Genomic DNA, 24,290 nt, shown 5'->3' with positions numbered 1-24,290 from the left:
CATGGATTCTTTGTTGCAGTTAAAACATCGCAGAGTTAGTAAATATTAGGTCTGCTTGTCATTAAGAAAATACTTTCCAGTTAGAGGTTTTGTGGAATTTAGAAACTGCAATCACAAAATACACATACATACACGCATATATATACTTGTATTGTTGAAAAATATATGAGTACAAAGGTCACTCAAAGTGCAATAAAAAATTTCCACACAGATTGAAGTTCTCTCCCTTGAGTCCATGACCAATACCCTATGGAGGTAAAGAGCCAGACCAGAGATCCCAGACATCCCTGATGCCTCCTCAATAGGATTCACATATGACAATGCATCAACCAATCTGCATGTTGCTAAATTTAAGCACACCAACTGTTTCTTGTTTTTTGGGTGCCTAGTAGGACCTGTGGTGCACTGAGCAATACAGAAAGGGAAATAATCTGTTTTACTAGAACTAACGAGCTCTTTCACAACACATGACATGACTTAAACCCTCCAGAACAAAAGTCACAGCAGTCAGGTGCTAAACACAAAAGCACAGCTAAAGTCCTGCTCCTCAAAATAAAACATCAAAATAAAACAAATCACTCCTGGTTTGTGCCATGCCATGCTGCTTATCATATTTAACAGCATGTTAATTAATGTATCATATTCAAACACAGCTGTCTTCACGGCCTGAGTGGGAACAAATTTCTTATTCTTCCTATCAAACCTTTAGCACCACAAAACAAGAATCCCAAATACATTCACTGATTCAGAAAATAAAAAATGAAGATAAAAATAAGTATGATAATATCTTGAAAACTAGTTACCATACAGACAGGTGTAGGAAGGCTCAACTTCACTGACATAGCCAGACTCACAGAAGCCATACTTTTATCTTTCACAAAAGTTATCAGCCTTGAGGTTTCCAGACAAGCAGGTCTGTCTGCCCTTTCCATGCAGTGATACATCAGGTCTCTCATGTTCTGTGGTTACTCTCCTTTGGGGTGGTGAGCCCATATTACTGTGTACGTTCAGTAGGTTTCTCATGCCCTCCTTTGCCCTCCAAGTTTAAAGAAAGATATACTTTACATTTCTGCTTCCCTTATGGAAACCCCTAATCAGAGAGGAATGGAGATATGTATGTTCCCTTCTCTCCCCTCAGTGTCCAGGGTCATCAACAGGTTGTTCCAGTGCTACTTTCTCTTCCAGTGTGATCTGACAGTTTAACCCATAAGCTGGTAAATTTGCAGCGGTTAGTTCTGCTAGCAGGGATAGCAAAGAACTGACACTTTCCCAGTTCATTTTCGTGTTCCTAATTATGACTCAGTGAAGTCAGCTTTGACCTGCTGTGTATCAAGAAGCATTTAAGTCTGCATCCCTATTTCTAAACCAGTGGACCCACTTAATTTATCCAAGTATGTTCCCTTTATCAACTGAAGACCAGCTGCTGACCAAGACAACCCAAAGTCCTTCTATACAGAAGGGAATTCATCTCTTTCTATTTCATGTTGTTCCCTTTCCAACCTCATTACAGTCACTTACAAACTACTCAGCTCTACCACCCTCACCTCCAATTGCTCAGTTCAAGCAGTAGTTGCAGTTTTCCCTTTGTTTCTGCGATTGCACTATCTTACAGGGAAAACTGCAACTACTGCTCAAACCTCATGAACAGCTGGAAAGTGAATTTTAACTTCTGTATTAATTCAATTCACGCACTACCCAACTGAACAGCCTGTGTTTCATGGGACTGTAGGAACCAATAAAGCTATTCATTTGAGGACGTTTTGAAAGCTTTTAGTTTTCCAATCAAAGTGAAATGTCAGCGTCAGAAAGTAAAGAATAAATCTGTCATGGAATAAAGAAATCCTACACTGAAGCAAGGTTTTCAGTTTTCCTGGAAACAGGCAAACCTATTTGTGCAAGGGTATGTAAAGGGAGAGTCTCTGCTCCCTTAGAGGTATCTGATCAAGGACCTTTCCAATATCAAAGGGCATAGCAAATACAGGGGGATTATGTATCACTTATTGATATAATTGTCCTGTTTTAAATGGATGGGGATTGCAAGTATCTGTTGAGGGGAAGCCCTTGGGGAAAGTGAGAGATGCTAGGGTAGTTCACTTAGGAATTGACAAGTGGAATAAGACAGGAACTAGAGGGCAAGACTGGGCTGGGCCCTGTGTTCACCACCAGAACGATACATGTAACAGACTATATAGCCCTGCTGCAGGCAGCAACCCTGTAGGCAGGGTAAGGTGGGGACAAGGAAGCTATACCAGACCTCTATCGTTCCAAAACTGTCTTTCGCTCCAGAATCCAATACAGGGACTAGAGGGTAAGACCAAGTTGGCCTCTGTACTCACCAGCAAGATATACCTGCTATGGGTAGCAACCCCATGGGCATGGCAGATTGGATTAAAAGCCATACCAGGCCTCTGTGACTCCCTTTTCTTTGATCCAACCAATTCATGCCACCAATTCCACCAATCATTATATTTAAGGAAAACCTGAGGTTTTTGTTCCCACTGTCCTCATCCACATCAACAAGTACTATTATGACTAATCCAAGATTAAATTTTGACTCAAGAGAAGATAAAAATTGTTTGAGCCAAATAGTCATTCTGTTGAATTCTGCTGAAAAGGGGGGTTTGTTATGGATGGGTAATGTGATGGTTGGCTCTCACAATTAAGAGATGAATATTATGTGTATGTTAAGAGAAATTTTATAGATGTATAGTTATGTTATTTTGGTATGTTCTCCCCATATTCCTCTTTCCCTTGCCCCTTATATCATTGTCACTGGTTGGAGCATTTGGGAGGAGGGCAGGCTTGTTATCAGGAGGTGCAGCATGGCAACACCCGACCTCCAGCCAAGGGCTAAGAAAGTGATCCCCACCGATCGTGGCAGAGGAGTTGACTGGCAGACTTTGGGAGGGGCCACGGGTATAAAAGGCAGAGCATCCATGTTGTAGATGAGCATGTGGTGGTTTAGTTCCATGCCCCCAGAGCTGCAATTTTTTCTTAGTCAGTCTTTTGTTGCATTTAGTTAAGGTTTAATAAACCTTTGAAATTTTAAAAGTGAGCATTGTTTCTCACAGGGAACAAATAATTATTACAAAGTGCAAGCAGAAGAGAATGACCATGCAGATATATTTTTAACTTCTTTCCCTGTATATCTGAACAAGGTAACAAGATGACAAGACAATCCTAGAAGCCCTTAAGTAAATTTGAGAAATATTGGACCTACAGCTCTCCAGTCACACCATATGATATAAATGAAATACAAAGCTTTCTAACTTTAAAGAGTTTTTTCATATGCCATTACACTGAAATATCCCAGTGCCACTGCTTAAGGAAATAAAAACCCAATCCCAATCACACGCTCTGATAGTTCAATGTTCTTTTATATTAATTTATTCATTTAACACATTATTTAAATGAACCTCAGAATTATTTGGATTACAGTCTGGAATGAGAGCTCTTTATAGAGCTACTGATTGCTCTGATATACAAGGACTGGAAGAAAATTTACCTCAACATTAACTCAAGTCTATGAAAGAGATCTAAACATCTAAGTCAGTTTTGCCAAGAAATTAACAACTTTTCACAAATGAAATCATAGAGCTGTACATGAAGTAGAATACTATTTGAAAAGCTTTACTGCAGATCGACACTATCAATCCAGCTGTTAATGTATTTGTATGTGAATAATTAAAAAGTTTACAAAAATAACATACCTCAAGTATCTCTTCATCCAGTTCACATCAGGCGTCAGATTACGGAGGGTTCTTCTTCAGGTAATGACATAAAATTTATACAGCAGACTTTATATTCTAAAGGCAGTCAACAGGAAATCAAAGTACCATGTATAGCGGTACTTCTATTACATCTATCTTTAATATGAATCAAGAAAGGTAAATTTTCCTAACACAAGAGGTCAATTACCTGCTTTCCCTTCAATTTCCCTTCAATTGTAACAGCATAGAAATGGTATGGAACTTGGAAAGACTGGGAAAAGCTATTCTGGTTGATTCCAGATTTTAAAAAAGCCAAGCACACCACAGAACATCACGTTAAAATTTTAAAAAGTTAGAGAAACACAAACAGCAATCTGATGTCCAAATTCTGCAACTCTACACAGTATAGCCAGCTGTCTATTGCCAGAAAGAAGTATCTTAGAAAGAACTAACTTCTGTTCATCTATGTCCTTTTAGAAACTAAGCTTGAACAAAAACCTAGGAAAGCTTTTGAAAAAGGCCTAAGTGTCCGTGTTTAAAAGAACCAAAAGTAAGTCTGCTATCATCACCTAATTCACAAGAGAAAAATGAAGTTCCTGTCAAAGGAAGAGTATCACCAAAGGGATTAGCAGTAATTACAAGGGGTAATGAACAATGAATGAAAAGGAGTTCAGTGTTGTCAGAAAACAAGGCTTTTTAGGAGATGAAAAGTTTATTTATAAACTGCCAACATTTAACAAAAACAATATTACACTATTTTCCATTTTCTACAGAAATACAATAACTTACAGGTGATGCTTAGTCCATTTCGTCACTAATACATAAAAAAAACAAGTCTGCTAATAAATAAGTGAAAAAAAAAATTTTGCCAACCACCACGACTAAAATTGTACCTGTAAATTTTGGAAGATACCTGCATAGAATAGCTAAAACTGCAAGGGTGCTCTTTTTTATTTTGTAAGTAATTTTGTACTACTAGGATATGCAAAAATTTAATTAACATGCAATACAAAATATTTGAGATAAACAAGGTAAAACTCAAGTGCGCACAACTGGAAAACAGTTCTAAGATGCCCTTCTATGTTTCTAGCTAGACATCAGAAAAATACTTCTTTATACGGTGGAATTTCTAATTCCCTTCACAGCAAAACCAGATTTCTAACCATGAAAATCTGTATCTGGCCAGGCTCCACTGAAGAAGGACTAAAGGTGTGGCGAAAGTTATCCAGTACTAGATAACAACAGATAATTGAAGAATATCTCAAATCATCATTATGTAGACGCATTTTACAAAATAGATTAGCTGTTAGCTAGTGATAAGCATTTGTGAGATGCAAAGATGATAAATGTGCAGTTGTTGACCATAAGTACTGTAGCATGCCTGGAGAAGAGCAACACACAGGCCATCCACTGTTTATTAAGACATTCTTGTTCAATATTGCATCAGTTATCACACAGAACTTAAAACCTCACCAGTCATCCCTAAATATCTTGCACAAACCTCGAGTACTGGTATCTATTTGCTACTGATATTTGCAATACTTCCAAAACTAAAGTGTTATCCTGGCTTGCACACAGGTATATTGTATGAAAGTTTCTGCCACTAGAAAATGTGAAAAATCATGGAGGCAGGGGAGAGAATGGGGAGTTTTAAGCTAGGTCAGGAGGCAGGGGAAGGAGGAAAAGAGGAGAGAATAGAGGGGGGAAAAAAAAACCAGGGGAAAAGGAAGCTTTCTTAGCTACTGATACCCTGTAGTACCCTTGGTTTTTCTGTAGCTGCCCTTTTAAACCTATACCATTCTATAACCTTATTGGCTCCTTTTCCACAGTGCTAACAACTATATATACTACCTGGTTATTTTTTTATTGAAGCCATAAATACAACCATTTGTGAAAGCCAAACAAATCCCCTGCAATTCATTACACGAAATATGTCATAGCTATATGGTAGGGGCTGATACTCTCTCCACAGTATGGCCTGAGATCTGAAGCTAATGAAGTTGGTGGGAATTTTGAAACTCATTTCAATAAATGTCAAAATAAAGCATTCAGATCACAAACAAATAACCAGATCCTGCTAATTACTTCTATAGAATGACCATTCTAAATAAGGGTTTATGACTTGCTCCTTTCTTGAGAAATGAAGACCCAAATTAAGCAAGCCAAGATTGCTCATATCAACTATAGACTTCCTTACATATTCTTTCTACCTAGCAGCTGTAAGAGAAAATGAGAAAAAAAAAAAAAAAAAAATAGAAGAAGCATATGAGAGAAGCTTTTTTAAGCTTTGCATTTAGGATGATGAGCAATACTTTCAGTAACGCCCTTTGATTTCAGGTGCTCATTTTAGAACACTTGGAATAAATCACATTGTTTAAGAGGAAACAGGAAAGGTGCTAGAATTTTCCACTAAAACTGCTTCCTTTAAGGAAAGCTCTCAAATCCAGTAATTCAAAATCAGAAGACACTCAAAGTGAAGAGTGATTCTGAAAATATTTTATGTGATTTATTTTTATAAAAAGAATGCGAGAAAAATACTGAAAACAAAGTACCAAAAAGATGATTTGCTGTTTGTTTTTAAATACCAATTTAAGTCACTAGCTATACTTTTCTCAGTCTCCTGTAGTCATCCAAAACCTGCCTGTCCATTTCCTTTCTGGAGGACTCATGAAAAGTATCCCCTAGGTATTGTCTGAGCACCCCCAAATTTTCTCAGCTTGAAAGACCTTACAAACTCTTTCACAGTATCAAATACTCTCTAGAAGCACTTGGAATAAACACCACCACTAATAATTTGGTTGGTGTGTGCAGGCATTTGCCCAAGTATCATGATAATCAGGCAGATTAAGACAGAGAGGGGAAGCAATAGATCCCACTGCTTTCAGCAGGCACTCACCCTGCTGGACTCAGACTCAGGACAGGTTATCCATGGAGGAGTCTGTTAGCAGACAGCCAAATGTGGGTGATTTCTGCAGTGTTCACAAGACATAAACACAGCTCCATCATCCATCCATTCACACATACATGCACACTTATCGTGGGAGAATAAATATAGATAATTTATTCACAGATAAATTCTCTACTGATTACCAAAAAAAAAATTTAAAAAAAAAAAATCCCCATCTGACAGGAATTCATCCTATAACAAAGTAAGACCAGTGAAAAACAAACTTAATGCTTTACATTCACTATCCTGTAGAACACTTTCCAGTGTTTTACTGTCCTAATTTCAGTCTTTCTGCTACAAAATTTATGATTTATCTAATTTATCTTGGAAATCTACATAAAATTTACAATGGTCACAACTGTGCATCTGAGAATTTTTCATAGAAAAAATATTGCAAAATATTATGTTGAAAACTAGTTGTATATCCCCTAATAAGAAAGCTATGAGAATTAAATATTTTTGCACATATCTTGATAAAATAAACATTTCCCTACATAGAATAGTACTTTGATGAACATGATAGTGTTATAAAATTAGAGTTTATTGGCTCACTTGAGCACTGTAGTGCTGTCACTACCTTGGATCTTAATGCTACTTAAAAACATTTAAGACATCTATGATTTTGATTATATGAAAGTAATGAGATTATATGAAGTGTGGTCCCAAGCACACTTTTCAGGACAACTACCCAGTTTTAAATGTAGCCATTTCAAAAAAGAAAAACTGGTACAAAAGGGAATGAACACAGTAGGCATATCTTGCTTTCTAAAAACAAGTTCTGGTACCTCGTGTCATTTATGTAATTTTTTTTTAACAACAGGTTAAAAAAAACACATTCTTTTTATCTACTCATTACATGTAGCCATTCAGGAAATCTTAACATATTAATGATGTACCAATTTCATAACTTTATTCACAATGAAGAGATAGGTGTACCTCATCCAAGAAAAGCTCTTCGTTTAACTGTAATTATATTCCATCCAGAAACCTGTTCATGAAGAAAATATGCACCTCACTGTGGGTTCTCCCCACCTCTGTCTATACAGTAGGATGTACAGCAGGTTCCAGATGGTGCACATAAAGATGTTCAACAAACCAGACTTTTTAGTTAAAAATTCTGTTTTCCAGAATAACTCTGTTGCATGTAAGAATCTGACAGCTATCAAAAAATATTTAGCATTCAGAATCCAAACAAAAGGTTTTAAAATATTGAATCTAAGACCTATAGTGCATCAACACAGATGATTATTACAACATACTTCGAGATACTAACTACTCCACCGAATACTACTAGGAAACTCAGAGAATAAATTCAACAACTGTCAAGACCTTCCTGTAAGACTGCAACAGCAATTCAAGATGCAGAGTAACAGTATGAAGCAGATAAAATGGTGAGGTCTACTGTACATTACTGGGTACAGAATCAACATATTGCAGTGTCGGGTAGATTATAAAACACTACGGTAGACAAAAAAAAAAAAAGCCATTTATTACATGTTTAGCTTTTTTTTTCTTTTTAATCAATAATTATAAACTGTAAAAATGCACCCTAATTCACTACAATAGACTATGCCCTGAGAAGTAACATTACACACTAAGCAAAAGTCATCAGGAAGCGTCAGGTCTGTAGTTCAAAAGTGTAATATATGGAATTCCCTCCATTTTTCAGCAATAGAGTTGCTTCTTCAGAGAAGAGACTAATGAAAATTTATGCTAATTCTAGTTTTTCCAACTTTAACTACAAGATCTTTTTTTTTTACCTTTCTCCTTCAAACTCTCCCTGGAAAACTTGATAAACATTGATAAAGCTCTTGCTTTTCACATCTGAAAGAGGATATAGGCCTAGCATGAGGTTCTGAAATAACTGAGTCCAATGAACTCCACTTAAGGACATCAGTCAAAGTACTTTTTGGGAGGTAGTCAGAGTTACTCAAACACAAAATTAGGCCACCTCACCAATGCTTTGCTACATTCTTCTTTGCTGGTTGGAAGAACAGAGAAGAGGCTGAGAAGAAACATACCTCTAAGTGCACAGGGAAAAATTACAGACAGGGACACTGAACTTCCTTTGAAACTAACTTGAATGTTAAATACATTTGACAATTGGTGAGTTACACCCTTTTCTTTGTATCTGACACTGAGAAAACAGTAAGATCTAATTATACATATCTCTCATCACCCACTGAGTGCAAAGATGCATTTAAAAGTGACATCTACATTTCAGTGTCAGTTCACTGCTTTTTCCAAAATTGCTCTATAATATACAATTCAGCAGTTGTGGGTTCTTCTTCCCACATTTTAAGTGCAATGGTTCACCTACTAGATTTAAAAAAAAAACAAACCAAAAAACAACAACAAAAAAAAACCACTCTCCCCTTACAGAAGGCAAAATAAAACTAAGCAAACAACAACTTGCCCAAAAATTTAATCATCAAATCTCTAAAGGCTCACAACTTAAATTATTCTCTGGTACTCACATTTTGCTCAGTATATTATATGTTTTTGAAAAAGAATGCTTTTTGAGTCTGGTTATGCAGACAAACCTTTCCAAAACCCTTTGTTTCTGTTCATCAATATTATACAGTACTGTTTAAAAAAGTCATTATCTACTTAGGAAAAAAAAAAAATCACTCCCATCCATAAAGTCTAGCTACACATTCTAATTAAGCAGCACTAGAACAAAACTGGAAATGCCAGAAATTTTGATTATAAGACAAAAATCTAAGCTTTCACACTATATTATCACTTTGCTTATTTGTCTTAAAACAAATTACATACACGGTAATTAATCAAATAGTATAAACTGACAAGTTACTTTATCCCCTATTAAAATGACACATGAATTTTGTTGTATAAAGAATATGTAAGCAGTCAATAAAATACAAATATGTAGACATGAGTACATTAAGAATATTAATCAGAGCAGCTATAACAATGCATTCCAATAACTTCATACAAGTTTGTTATTGTAGCTATCTTTAATGCTGCATGTTTCTCCAGTGACTGTAAGACACAAGACAAACAAAATGCCAGTGAAATAACAGTTACTGTATTTAGCAGCTGAGAATTTACCACTTAAAAACATGATTCCTTCTATTCCAAATTCTGTAGTTTCAAATTACATTTGTTCCTCGAAACCCTTTGTTTCTAGTACTAACAAATTTCTACAAAAACTAATCCAGTGAACAAAAATAATCAATTCAAATGACACATACTACAGCAGGACACAAAATTAGGAAGATGCTGAACTTTACACTAAGATGTTTACAGTTGTACAAAGTTTGATTTTACATTTGAAGAAACTTCAGAGAGTGAGAGCCTTGTATTCTGCAGCTTCTGCTGGACATTTTCTCTGCAGGAATGTTCACTGACTAAATTTTTAGTCTCTGATCTCTGAAACATGAAACAGCTTATGTAAAGTAGCTGTGATTGGTATGTTAACTACCAATGACCTAAAGCCACTTTATTTGTTTTTGAACAGTGCCCAAATGGGATTCTGCAGTAACACCAAGTGGTTAGATAGGTATGCTGCAATGATCATAGTTCCAGAACTTCACATCAGTTTTGAGCCTAAAGCAGTATAAGTATTTCTTCAATCATTTCATGCTTCAGAACATTGACAGTTGGAAGCAATTTAGATACTATTTTCCTTTTTCATATAATTTATATTGTTACTATTAAAAAATTAAAGCTTGAATTTAACAACTTACTGTTTGCATTTCCTTCAAACAAAAAGATATGACTTGTTTCAATTTCACTATTTAGTTTTCAGGTCTGCAAACATTTCTAACTATTCTAACTGGATTTAAAAATGAAATGAAGGGGAATATTTCCATCAGGTACAGACTTTAAAAACCCACACTTATGAGTTATACTACAGCCATCAATGTTTTGCAAAAATAGCAAGAATATCATCACTTTCTCTGATCAGAGTTCTCAGAACCTTTTCCAAGTACTGAAATTCAATGCAACTCTATTCAGTTACACAAGACCAAATTCTGTTGTCCTACAAGAATGCATTACTTGTGCTGACATGAATAGGAACAACATACATGTATTTGAGGGCACCTGCTTAAATGTTTATGATACTAAGTTCAAAAGCACAGAACTTCCACCGTACACCTCTAAGAATGTTAACTAAGACTCCAGATTATAGTCTGAAAGAACTATACAATGAGTTTCACCTCGGATTTTAATATTAGTATTTTCTTCTGAAAGCCTCAGTCATTCTAGTGCAAGAAGAGAGAATGTCTTCCATTCCACGGAAGAAATGTTTCAAGAATGGTTCAAGAAATGTTTCTTATCGTGCTCCTATTTCTGAGATTGTTCCTATCACTAATGTTTTTCTCATGAACAGGTCATTTTTGTCAAGGTAAACAGAACACACAAATACATTACTAAGTAATCTAGGACCAAGAACTTGATACCTTGCCCCCTGGACTTCACACTTGCCAGGTTCATATAGTCATTAATGGGATACTGTCAATTAAGCTGACCCAGGCTACTATACATACTTTAATGAAGCATCCACATTCAATAAACATCAGGTCCCGTAGGATGTGTAAAAGTTCTTGCTCAAGTTAAGTTCTTAAGTTCTTAAGACTCCCATTTGTACTTCAACCTCCTCAAGCCAACCCCACACTTCCTTCAGACAACAATTATGGTCTTCTGCTATTAAAACTATCAACCAAATCACCACAGCATCCCACAGCACCTCAAAGCTAATGACCATGTAATATATCCACACCTATGGAGAGGCAGGGGTGGATGCCCTCTGAGACAAAGCTTTGACATGGAAATGCTCAAGCTTAGATCAGTCTTATCTATGTACTGTAAACAGAAAAGTGTACATTTAGAAATGTCACTGTTAGCTACTTGGTGCCTGAAATGAATCATGAACATACTGTCAAAGACTGGAGGTGGTCTGTTTTCATCTTGAAATGCAAGAGTAAACTTCATTCATCGAACTACTTAGAAGTGCAGGAACTTCACATTTTGAGTGTTTTTTTGATTCAAAGTGACCATTTGAGAAGGCTACATGTGTTATTTCCTCCCTCATAGTTTCTCTCTCTGCCCAATGGAAACAGCATCTTGAAACTTATGGTCAAGAGGCATTTGCGGCAGGAGATAATTAAAGCAGTTACAGCAAGGACACTAACTTGAAAATCTAATCCCCCCAGAGAATCGCCTGCTTTTCAAAGAGGCAATGATGCCATTGTATAGACTTCCACAGTTGTAGAATGTTTCCTGTGGGTCTGTGAACCAGCACAACTCTACTAGTGTAAAAAATCCCTTTTACAGACAAGTTCTAACGAAATGACAAAATACACCATTCATTTTTGATTTCAAATTCCCTTAAAATTTACAGTTATGTAAACAGAGATACATGGTTGGAGTAGAGCTCTTCCTTTAGAGTAAAAAAGGAACAAGAGAAAAAACAACCAAAGAATGAAGCTCTTCAAAAGAACAAAAGGGAATAGTTAGCTCCTTCCTTGCTGTCACTTTCATTTTCAACTGTATAGTCTCAGTAATGAGTTGGAAGAGGTACTTCGTATTCCATCCAATATTGGACTTGTAGGGTCTTGGTTAAGTACAAGTTACCAATGTGTGATTTAGCAGGGTGAGAATCTGTGATGTAAATAGGACATAAGAAATGTGTATCAAGTGTGATTAGTTCTGGACTGTTGAGATTAAATAAATAAATAAACACCAAGTAAGAAATGAAGGTAGTCTGTTTTAAGAAAACTATTTCCAAATACAGCCAAATACAGCTCTGACTATGGGTGAACACGTGCTTGAACTATTTTCTGCCACATTTTCCTATATCTGCTTATCAAGATTTCAACCTTATACCTTCCTATCAAGCTAACATGGCAATCAGTAAGCAAGCAGAAACCCAGTTAAAACAGTATAAGGCATGACAGGTCTAAAACTGTTACTGGAGCCTTCAGAAAGAAATACTGTATTCTGGTGTCCTACCAAAGACTGCTATACAAAAATAATAGCACTCACCAAAATATAGTCTGGATCCAATAAGCATCCTATAAGCATGATGCTATACAGGAACAAACAGGGAACAGACTTAGCTGACACTGACAGTTTCTCACATTCTTTTTTCAGACACTCTGTTTCACAAACATCTCAAACTTTTTTTTCTTTTACCTATTTTTTTTTTTTAAGTCAAATGATTCAGAGTCCACCTTAATGTAGAAGTTAAAAAAAAAAAGAAAATGTCATGGTATGAAGCTGGTAAGAATGATTTCTTAAAGAGATTAAATAACGAACTGCATTTGCTTAATAAAAACATATGCCAGTTCTTTAATAAAGTGACAGACTTCTACTCTGAAATTTAGCTTTAGGACTGACCATCATAAGAGAAATAAACACAGAGTTAGCTAGCACTTGCAACCAAGACATGCATTTGTGTCTGAAAAGAGAATATTGCACTAAGAGAACCCTGAAACACTTCCTTCACTGACCTAGAAAAGTAACTAACCATTTTCTATAAGCAGTAGCAAACCTGGCTTGATCCACATCCCTACAAGTTGATAACACTTTATCAACAAACCGGTATTCCATTTCTGGACCAAGAGAGTCCTGCACAGGAGCACGTTTCAGGCGTTTTGTTTCTTGGGTATAGCCTTGTTTGCTGCTGGATTCATTCAAACCATCAACATCCATAGCTTGTGCCATGTGACCCGTTGCAGGACTGTGATGGGAATTACTCAGACTTTCATCACTGCTGTCCACAGATGATAACACTGCACTCACGAGAGGAAGTTTGTTGCTTAAGTGCTGTTGAAGGTAGAATACACACCTTCTTCAAAGGAAAAGAAAAAAAAAAACAAAAACAAAGTCAAGCACTAAAAATAAACAGCTGTTGCTGCTGAACTGTTTCAATTCACTTGACATCCCACCAGATTTCCCTCACAGACACAAAATCTGCTGTCTCTGCGCATGCTGTACAAGAAAGGACTCCACATCACTTTTGCAAATCTACTGTTACCTAGACAGGAAACTGAATCCAGCTAGTAAGCAAAACATTTCCTGAAGCCAGTCTTCTGTCTACATATTGTTCATTTTTTGTTGTTTAAACATTGAAAGTGTGAGGAGGCTCATTAAGATCATCTTGTGTCTCCTGCACAATTTATATGTACAAGTGGGGCTTACACTGCAAGACATTTAAGCCGAATCAAATTTCCCACAGAGTTGTTCTGATTATGCTCTTGAACATTTTTTAAAGGCTTAATACATAGCAGATTAAAAATATTTTATTGAGTGGTGCTTCCTAAAACCAGAAAAATTTGTTTGGAAGCATCATGTGAAGAATCATCCACAAATCAGAAAAAATCTCTTTTGACCAAGTATTCTTACCTATGACACCACAAGGTTTCATGCCCTGGGTAATTATCAATCAGTTCACTGCAGAGTTCCATCTCTTCGTCCAAACGGCGGGGGAGATCCAAGCTTTGCTCCTCTGCACAGGCAGCTTCTGTTCCTGCACTCTCTTCCTCCTTCTGAAGGCTAGTGTTTTGCTCATTTACCATTTGATTTTTTAGCAGTATGTTATTGTCAGTCATGGTTCTGCGTATCAAGGAATTGAGTAAGAACTGGCGGTAATGAAACCCACTATGGTCCGAGACATGCATGGATACCCAATATTTAGTGGATGAAAGTTCATCGAGGAGAACCTGAAACAAAAAAACAGGGACAGTTATCAACCAGTATAAAGGACAAACTTACCACTATGGCGGCTTCTGTACTAAGGTAACCTCTTCTTTGGGGATTTCAGCCACTGTGGTAATGATTTAAGAATACACAGCAAAATGAACTATCACTGAGCCTTTTCTACTGTGTGCTGAAAAACAGCTTGGCAACCCTGCAGAATACAATATTTAATACTTCCTCCAAACTCCGAAAAGGCAGGTTTTTCAGAAACCTGCCCACAAGCTGAGTGGGAAAAAACCCCAAACCACTTCTGTTAAGAAATAAGCACTGCTTTAAGAATCTCAGAATGGTTAGTAATAAATACTATTTAGAGGAGGCAAAAACTACATTGCTGTTAGCTTTAAGTATTTTACTTTTTTACCCAGTGGACTGTGGGGGTCAGAAGGTGAGTTGCTTGAACGGAAAAAAATCTAATTTATACCTTCATTTTCCATGAGAGAATGTCAACCATAACATTATGTTTAAAGTCCTAGAGCTGTAAAATACGGAAGTGCTTGTCCATAATAAGGTTGCTTGATTTTACTACTGAAGAACCCCTAGAAAGGCTTTCAGAACAACTTTAGTAAATACTTAAATTGCCAATTGTAGCTCTGTTTTTAAAACTGCTGTCTCCTGGGAATTGTCTCTTAATTCTGAGTGCTTTTAAAGCTTCAAAAATCATTTCTGGAGAGAAATGGCAAGTTTGGCTCCCAGACAAAGCTTTTACTTTGCTTTGCTTTCTTGTTAGAGCCAGTGGTTTGTTTTTATTCACAGGCCTTAACCTCTTTCCTCACGCTGCTTCTCCTCTGGAGCTTAAACTATACAAAGAGATCAAAACTACCTCTTCCATTCACTTCTAAAGACTTTTGAAAGTAATCTTGATAATTTTATGGTATACTCATTCTTTTAACTTCTTAGGAAAAAAGGAGTTTTTTCTACATAAACTTGCTAATGCCATTCAAATTCTGCAAACAAACTGAACAAACTGGATTTTCTATATTGAAAGACAATAATGTTTTTGACTGTCTAGTATAAGAAAGAAGAGACATCTATATCCTGTGAGAGAATCTTCCTACTGGGCCAAAACTTTAGCATTTTAAATCTTTTTCCCAGAGCTTGAGCTGAGATTCAGTCTGCAGTAGCATTAGGATTATCAAACCAAAGGAAAACGAATAACCAAAATCCTATTACACAGCCTACCTCTTGAAATCCTCCAAAGCAGGTCAACAGCTTTGTTAATGATAAACCTGTTTTGAGAAGGCATATTTAAATGATAATACAACATACAATTTATGTCTTTGGGCCTCTGCTTCCTTGTACACTTCAAACTACAGACAAAGTTTGTATTATAGCAGAAATACAGCCCTAAATAATACAGGTACTCCTTAATTTCAGGCAACCTTGCAAGAATCAAATGGCCGTAGAATCAGTGACTATTTTATCTGCCAATTTTTTCGCATGGTTCCAGTCTTGCATCTTGTTGAAATTTATCGTAGTTTTCAGGTATTCAAACACAGAAATTGCTGAAGGTGGAACATGAGACATCAAGCAAGTAAACAGCCTCTAAAGAATGGGGTCAGAAAAGCCAAAGCAAAGCTGGAACAGGACTTAGCAAAAGGTGCAAAGAGGACAAGAAAACATAAGAATTTATTCACTATTGTATTATACCTTGACAGTGAGCTTTGCCAAATGCTGTAAAACCCAGATGCGATGAGACCAAGCATTGTAGTTGCTTGGATACCTCCCAGCAGCCTCAGAGCAGACATTCATTTCCTCCTGCACTAGTCGGTGAATTCTTTCCATAGGTGCTGCTCCCAAGTTTCCTTTAGTTGCAAGGCTGGGCAAGGAGTTTTCCTGAATTAGTTGTTGCAGCACCCATCGCCTGGTTAAATGATGTAAAGTGTTAATGGTGAGAGAGCAACTTTAAGAGAAAAAAATGGTTCTTCATTTGCATAAATTGCATCTTTCCAATATTTCCATTCTCTGAACTACACTATAGCTAGGTAATGAGTAATTAACAACCATCTGAATGCTTGCCACACTAAAAGCTATGACACAATGATCACACCCCAACACTGCTATCAGTGTGCTCACTCTAAGTGATCATGACAGTATAATAAAATAAAACAAGGAAACAGCAAATTTACGAAAGGGTGCAAACTATGTGTGCATGAAATTTTTAATGGGATTCTCTTTCAAAGTCTTGCATAGAACTAAAATGAAGTAGCCAAAGTGAGATAGAATGATTTAATAAAAAATTAACTCTGCTTAGTATCTTCTACATCTGACAGTGCTGCACACCACAATTCAAGTTAGTTTCTGTATATCACCAGCAGTAGCAAAGTCCAAAAGATATATGGTTTCAAAGGCTATAGGTATAAGTAAAACAAATTTTTTACTTACGAATTACACACATTTGATTTCATGTGTCTGAGATAAGCACAGATTCCTGGATGTTTTGGTTTTTTAATTTTACTTTGGACAAAGTCTTAGTAGTATTTTTAGAGGCCTCAATACTCCATCTGCAGCCCCAACACAAAGATGTGTAAATTTCCACACAACAGGCCATGTCAATGGAATTGTAATGGTCCAATGTGGAACGCTCTGGAGAAATGGACATCCTCTGGTGTGCAACACAGAGGTTATCCTTTTTTGTACGCACTCACATCAGTTCCAAAACCAATGAAATCCTACTTTCAAAGGTGTCAACATTTCTTTTAACTCCAGGTTAGAAGCAATCAATAAAATAAAAGTAATAAATTCACTTTCTTGAAAGAGAGAATTCTATTTTGCAAGCCATATTTAAAATTATGCATCTAGATATACATCTATAAAATAGTTAAGTTAACCATGTATTAAAAAAAAAGTACTCATCTGCTTTCTCTCTCATTTGAAGACATTCATAATATGCTTGTTTACTTGTGGGCTTTATGTACATTGTATCTTTTTCACTCAGTTATCAAAAAAGGACAGATTGGAAGACAATATTAAAGATAAGAATGCAATTTTAAACTATGTTTCTAAGCAGAAAATTACAAGCAGTGTATGAACACTTTCTTCCTATACACTGTTTGTTTTAAATAAAGGCGTACAGCTAAGCAAATCATGCTCTGTTGTATAATAGTATTTTATGAAATGTGGTAATTTTGAAGATTTAACTTTTAATTTTTAAAAATGTCTTTCATCCAAACATCACCTTTAAGTATTTTTTTTTTTACTTCAGTCCACAGCTATGCAAGAATGGAAAATTCAAAAATAGTCTAGGCAAAAAAATGCAAATGGGCATAGACACTCTTAAACAAAAGATATGTATTATTTCATTAACATCATCTTCTGAGTAAAACCATAAAGACGAATTATTTTGACTCTGTAATTATTTCAGCTTCTTAAAATAAGCATGTGTTATGAAACAAGGAAATGTGATAAATTATATGTGCAGAAGAGAGTGAAAAATACAGACTTTACAGTCTCTGTGGCTACAGCATCCAAAAACACATAAAATTAAATTAGAGCTACTTTCTAGACAGTGCAATCACAACCTCAGAAGATTTAAAATATATTTCTGGAACTTGATGAATACCATGGAATTACTTTGTTTTTCTGAAAAATTTCCTCCAATTAATTTGGAGTCACTTTCAATATTGCATGTTCCTACTGCTCTCACAATTCCTGGAATTACTACAAACAAATGAATGATTCGTAAGTGACAACTGCACAATCAATAGATATACCGACTGTCTATGCACCAGATATATCTGAACCCCCAAAATATACAGCAAGAGGTCATCTGACAAAATGAATGACAGGTATTTTGACATCTTCAGTGAGTGTATCTGCCATGTATAAGAAAAAACCAATTTGTTTATGTTTTATTAAATTTTATTTGTAATCCCATTATAGGTTTTTGCATTTTCTGTCTGAGATTTAATACCATGGGGGAACAGGAAACCCAGAATTAATCATAGAGTAAACATAGGAAACCCATAATTAATTATGCTGATGCAGAGAAATATTTTTGTGAATTTTATTTTCTAATATGTATCAATCACGGTCAGCATATCCACATCTAAGCCAAACATTTGTGCAATCACCCTCAAATATACTTTTCTGATGGAGGTAAGCGAAAGAAAGAAAAACAAATTATGATACCATCAAAATACTCCTAATTTAAGTTTGCATGGAAATTATAGGCAGATTTTTTTATTATTCCTAAAATGCAAAAATAAATATAAAGAACCTAACATTCTGACTTATTTGATATAAACATATTTATCATCATAATGATATAGATGGCACCAGGTTCAGAAGCATTAACACGCAAAAAAAGTCTTGTTTTTCCAGTGTTAGATACTAGGTAGAAAAGGCAAACTATGACAAACTGCAAGATTTTTTCCCATTTTAACTACACACTTTTGCTCCACAGACAATAAGCAGTACAAGTCAGTAGCATGAGGATGATGAAAAGAAGTTGAACATCAAAATTAAAAATCAATGCTGCAAAATATAACTGTTGCTGTATCAATGAAAACACCTTGAAATATTCCATGCATTGCTTGCTAGGTTACTTCAAGAATTTTAAGCTCATGCATTCACTGACAAACAAGAGTTTACCAAAAACTCCCACTTCCATAAATTCTCATGTAGTCAGTAAGTTTTGTTATGTTCTTTATAGAGTATGAAGCTCCTAATGCAGTATCAGCCATACAAGCTGCCCTAATGCTGGACGTGTTAAACACAAACATTGCAAACTGTTTCCTAATGTGTTATATTTAAACCTCTCCAGCACTGTCTATAAAAGGTTAACCTATCTTTTTATTTCTATAATGAAAAAAGATCACAGATGTACAAAATTTTTGGGTCTTTCTTGGGTGCTTTTTTTGAGTTTTTTTGGTTGTTATTTTTGTTCTGTTTTGTTTTAAAGTTGAGCAATGGATCTACACTTCACTTGGCTCTGCTACAGGTATTTTATGGACAGTCATGACTGAAATGGTTAACCTCATGGATCTGAGTAACTGGAGTTCAATTTTCTAAACATATGGTCTGTTATTGTAATATCCAGTAGTGGTGACTGAATAATTTAGTTTAAGTTAGAAATTATAAAAATAAATCCACCAAACCAAAAAAGACCATTGAAATGGAAAAGAACCCAGCTTCATTTATAAAGGTTGGCTTTAACAGAATCTTCAGCTTCTGAAATGCCTGTAGACAAGCAATACAGTAGTAAGTTGGAGGGAAAGGAGAAACCTACAGCTCTCAAATATTTAAAATTGATGGAATCAAAATTTTCTGGTTGAGAATTTTAGGTGCTGCAAGACATGATAAACCTCTAAGGAAATTTATCCCCCCCTCTAAAGTTTATTTAAAAAGTATGCTGCAAAAAAGGTACATATGGTTTCAGTTCTAAGTATAGAATATAGACAGGTAGCTTCAAAAGCCTAAGTACAGTATCCTGCAATGACAGGTTCAAAGAACCTCATATATTTCTAGATGTCCTCCTACATCTATGACTCTCCTTAACCCAAGAACAGGAAATAAAAAAAAAACTAGGAAAAATCTTTGGGGAGTCAATAGAAGGCGAAGGAAACCAACCTATGAATCCATGTTTCTGGACTCTTTGGGAACTTGGTTAACGCCAGTTTTCCAAGATGCAAATCTTTAAGTGGATTTAAAGTGCCAGACAGTATTAATTCTTTCCTACAAAAGATAAAACAAATCTATGTGAATAAAAGCAGTAACCTGAAAACAGAACACAAATCCCAGTAACAAACTGCATGGCATTTCCTTTGTATCATAACAGAACTTCACTGTCAAATGACATCAGTTTAAAAAGCCATTAGTGCATTAATCCATTCTACCATACATATATATGTACTATACATATGTACACAAAGAACTTTATCTTAATCTGAATGCATAACCCATTAGTTCACAAACCTATCCAGAAATTACTGCATCAACTACCAGTAGGGTTACATACACGAATAAACAGCCCTTCTTGAAATGAAGCCCTTAGATCACTGTGCACATCTGAAAATACTCCTATACATAGCACTCCTCCACACATACCTGTAGTTTTTAAATACCGTTCAAGATAAAGTGTCACGGTTCCCTAAATTTATAAAGAAAAGGGAAATATTCTCTGTATGTAGAATGTTTTACAAACTTAACAAAAAGTTGCAAATTGCTCAGTTTGCTTAAATGCAAAACAAGTTTTGGTTAAAAAATAAAAATTTGGCCTGACAAAAATTAATGTTCTTCCAACACAACCCTTCCTAGAGTACCTCCCACAGACAGAGTGAAATTAAAATCTGCACTTGGCCTTCTCACCTTCTTTGCACAGACTTCCCTGCCCCTCACCCTCCTATTTCTAGTTTTATAAATCTTACTGCCTATCCTAAGCATGTTTGTAGACATCACCCCATCTCTGGTTACTCCAAGGACATTAGTCTTCATATCCTATTCTTCAATCTAGTAGGTAGCAGCTTTGAAGTATAGATACAGTAAGTTCCAAAGTTACTATCTGCAGGAAGAAAGCACACATTTCCCAGAACCTGCATAAGTCACAACTGGAAACTGAGAGTGCAAAAAGCAGAAGCAATTTTGGCATGGGTTTGGGTTTTAGTTTCTCTTAATAAATTCTGATTCATCATAGTAATAGGCATGGAACTAGTAAGTGAGGAGTAGATGATCAACCCTCTGACCAAAAGACTTCAGTGGGATGAAAGGTAATAAATTCTGCAAAGATCTACTATCAAATAAGAAGGCAAAACTCCTCTGCAGTCTGATGCAGAAAATATAATGTCGTGCAAAAGATATGGCCAGAGTCTCACAAACAAATTTTCATGTTTCCTTTCTGTGAGTACGTATTCTCTGTCTGTCTTGGTAATTTTTAGTAGGCAACTGACTCCTATCTGGTACTTTGACTTTGTGTTGCTGTAATTGAAACTTATAACCACAGTCAGAAGCTAATGGCTGCAACATTAACAGTGAGCAAGTATTATTTAAAAATGAAGCAAAGTGGGGAAATATATAAATCCTTATGGAAGTTTTGCTTCTGATAGCTACTGGGGCATCTGTTTTTATCTCAAGCAAGTTCCAGCATGCTTCAGATTGGATGCTTTTGGCTGTTTTTTAACAAGCAGTTCAGATATACCAACCAGAAGTGGCGGCCTGACCAGACCATTCTGTGCCAGTGCACTCAAATTTGGAAAGCATACAAAAGAAAGATTTAGAGTCAGCACTGGAGCAGGTGGAACAACTGCCTCCTTACTGCAGTGCAAAAGGTAATGTTTTGGTAAAAATTACTTACCACACACATAGAATGAAAATACAGCCTAGATCAGTCTCATACTTAAAGCAAATACATTTATATATTTAACAAAGATTTGGATTACCAGGCCACCAATCTCCCAAAACATAAACTTTGAGTGAAGAAATTTCTCTTTCTAAAGTCAAACATTCACTGTAAGTAAACAGCCTCACACTTATACACTCTTAAAGTAAACTTCCTCTTTTGCTAAATTGAGGAACAGTACAGACAAGATCCACCATCTGCTGTAGTAGAAATGCTGGTTTTAGCTGTAATGATTTTCAAATAAGAGATTCTCCCATTCACAAAGGACCACAAGCACTAGTATGGCTGAAGTACCACAAACTCCCACATAAACCTCTTCTAAGCTCTTTCACCTAACATCCAACTTGGGATACAATTTCTAGCTCACTTTCTTGACATGTGGATCATAGATAATGTTTCAGCCTCAAGAATTTTAGCTCCCATAAAAGATAATCTGGAGTCATTTTGACTTACCTTATGCTAACACCTTTGAAGTCATTCATCTGAAAGCAAAATGTGACTTTTCAGAGCATCTTGTTAACTAATGTCTTTTCATCAATTGTACATGCCCAGAAAGTATAACAGGAAGAACAAAGGCATTTATGAAAATTCCTTTACAATCACTTACATAAAATTTTGGTCATTTTAACTTTCAAGACTTTTCAACTTTTAAAAACACAGGGTGATTGAATTTAGGATTAACAACTAGAGATCTCTCTTATCCCATTCAGTGTAACAGGGGTTTCTCTCTCAGTTCTTAGGAAGTGACACACCTACTCTTTAGCACATCTTCCCCCACCATGTAATTACTTCTTGCTCAGGTCTCAGGTTATAGTCACTGCCCTTCTGTAACTTTCCAGTCACTTCTAATTTACATAAATAAATAAACAACCAACGTATGGAGTAGGCACATTACAAATCTTCAGAAAGCTACATAGTCAAGGCAGACCATCTATTCCTAGCTAGCCTAGATAACACGTTTTAAGTTCTGTGTTCTCCTGTGCTTCATTAATCAGATACAACTTTCTATGATTGTCAGCTGAGCTGAAATGCTCATTTGTCTTCCACAACATCATTTTAGTTTTCTGACTTGGCTCTGCCAAGTCCTGTGTCCTTTCCTAAGAAGGGATTTCATTTCCTCTCACTTCAAGTTCAGTGCTACTGAGTCAACCACTATCTCTGAAGCTTTCAGCAGAATTCAACATATGAGAAAGGGATTATCCCAGCCTGCAATGAAAGAGTCAATAAATTACAAGAAACACACTGTGTGGAGGACTGCTATTCAGTAAACAACTAGAACACACTTTATTTTTTAGGCTACTTAATAGTCTATAAGGCTTTTTTCCCCCTCAAAATAAAGCAGTGAATTTGTGTATGGAGAATGCAAAATGAACCTGGCATGACAAACATCGTCTGAGCAACAAGAAACCGATCAACCCACAACAGATCCATCATGTTCTGCAAGCAGAGCTCAAGTCTTATACAATTAGTTCTCAGCTCAAACTACCTCAGCATAAGGATTTATCACCAGCATCTGTAGAGAACACAGTAAATCCTCTGCTCTGTAACTGATTAGGCTGGCTTGACCTGCAACTTCACAGAGAAGCTGAAATCTATGTCAACATAACCAGTGCTCCAAACTTCTAAAGAGCAAACTCCCAGTGGAAGCCTAGAACAATGCAGGGTCAGATTCAGGAAAGCAGCTCCTTTGATAGCATGGGTTGGCTAGTAACCTCCACAGATACTGACTGGCTTGTGTAACAACATCTCTCTGGACGCTCAACAGAGCTTCAAAGACAGACTGATTGGTAGATCACTAGTAAACAATTCGGAGAGAAAGGCCAACTTCTGTAGTAATTTGTATGTTTTGGTAAATCATGAACATCATAAAAGGGAAAACAATCCTCATCCACGTTCCTTAGCATTTTTAATTCCACTTACAACTTTGAACTACTCTTCTCATGCACATAAAAGCTACCTCTTCCCGCTGTCAGGCACAAAAAAAAAAAAGCCAGACTGACAAGGACGAATGCATGTACAACAGAAAAAAAAAAAAATCCACAGAACATAAACCAAAAATCAATCATAAGCACTGTAAGATGAGATTACTGTAACAGCTCCAGTACTTATACAAACTCCTAATTCCATTTTATCACTTCAAAGCTACTCAAGCTATACATTTTCATGACAGTAAACCCTTTGCTATCACATTCATCCCCGATTTTTTAGACCTGAGAAAGATACAGAGCACAACAGAATCCTTCAGAACTACATCAGCAGTGAAAAAAGAAAAAAGAAAAAGCTGAATTCGCCATAACTAGGGCTGACAACTAGACACAGACATCATCTTTCTAGGTCATTTTGTTAATGCACCACCTGCAATAGTGCACTTTAACTACAGAAGCCCTGTTTTCCACTAATGAGCATAAAGAGATTATCATAACTTTGTCAGCCCTCCATCCCTTCTGAAACTACTTTAAGACTGTCTCCAGTCTTACCTAGGCAGCAGAAAGAATATTCCTCCAACTCTGAAATTTACAGAACAGTCATAAGATTACAAAGTTGTAAGGAATTGTTGTTTCTGCACCTCCTG

The 24,290-nt window shown here is 36.1% G+C and overlaps 1 protein-coding gene across 3 annotated transcripts in view; it reads right to left on the bottom strand.

Annotated features, from left to right (window-relative positions):
- PTAR1 (protein prenyltransferase alpha subunit repeat containing 1) overlaps positions 1-24,290 on the bottom strand; it is an 87,821-nt gene that overhangs the window by 50,581 nt on the left and 12,950 nt on the right. Inside the window, exons 4-7 of one of the 3 annotated variants that reach the window (XM_058827645.1) lie at positions 19,954-20,058; positions 16,033-16,246; positions 14,032-14,348; positions 13,226-13,477 (exon numbers count right to left, since the gene is read on the bottom strand). In XM_058827645.1, the coding sequence (XP_058683628.1) occupies positions 13,226-13,477; positions 14,032-14,348; positions 16,033-16,246; positions 19,954-20,058 (888 nt within the window). Of the gene's footprint in view, positions 1-3,387; positions 13,478-14,031; positions 14,349-16,032; positions 16,247-19,953; positions 20,059-24,290 lie in introns of those variants that run through there. The other 2 variants (XM_058827643.1, XM_058827644.1) reach the window with 2 other exon arrangements.

Source organism: Poecile atricapillus, chromosome Z (genome assembly GCF_030490865.1).
Source record: "Poecile atricapillus isolate bPoeAtr1 chromosome Z, bPoeAtr1.hap1, whole genome shotgun sequence".
Taxonomy (NCBI): Eukaryota; Metazoa; Chordata; class Aves; order Passeriformes; family Paridae; genus Poecile; species Poecile atricapillus.
The sequence above is the reverse complement of the archived record's forward strand: the minus strand, read 5'-3'. Positions and strand labels throughout refer to the sequence as shown.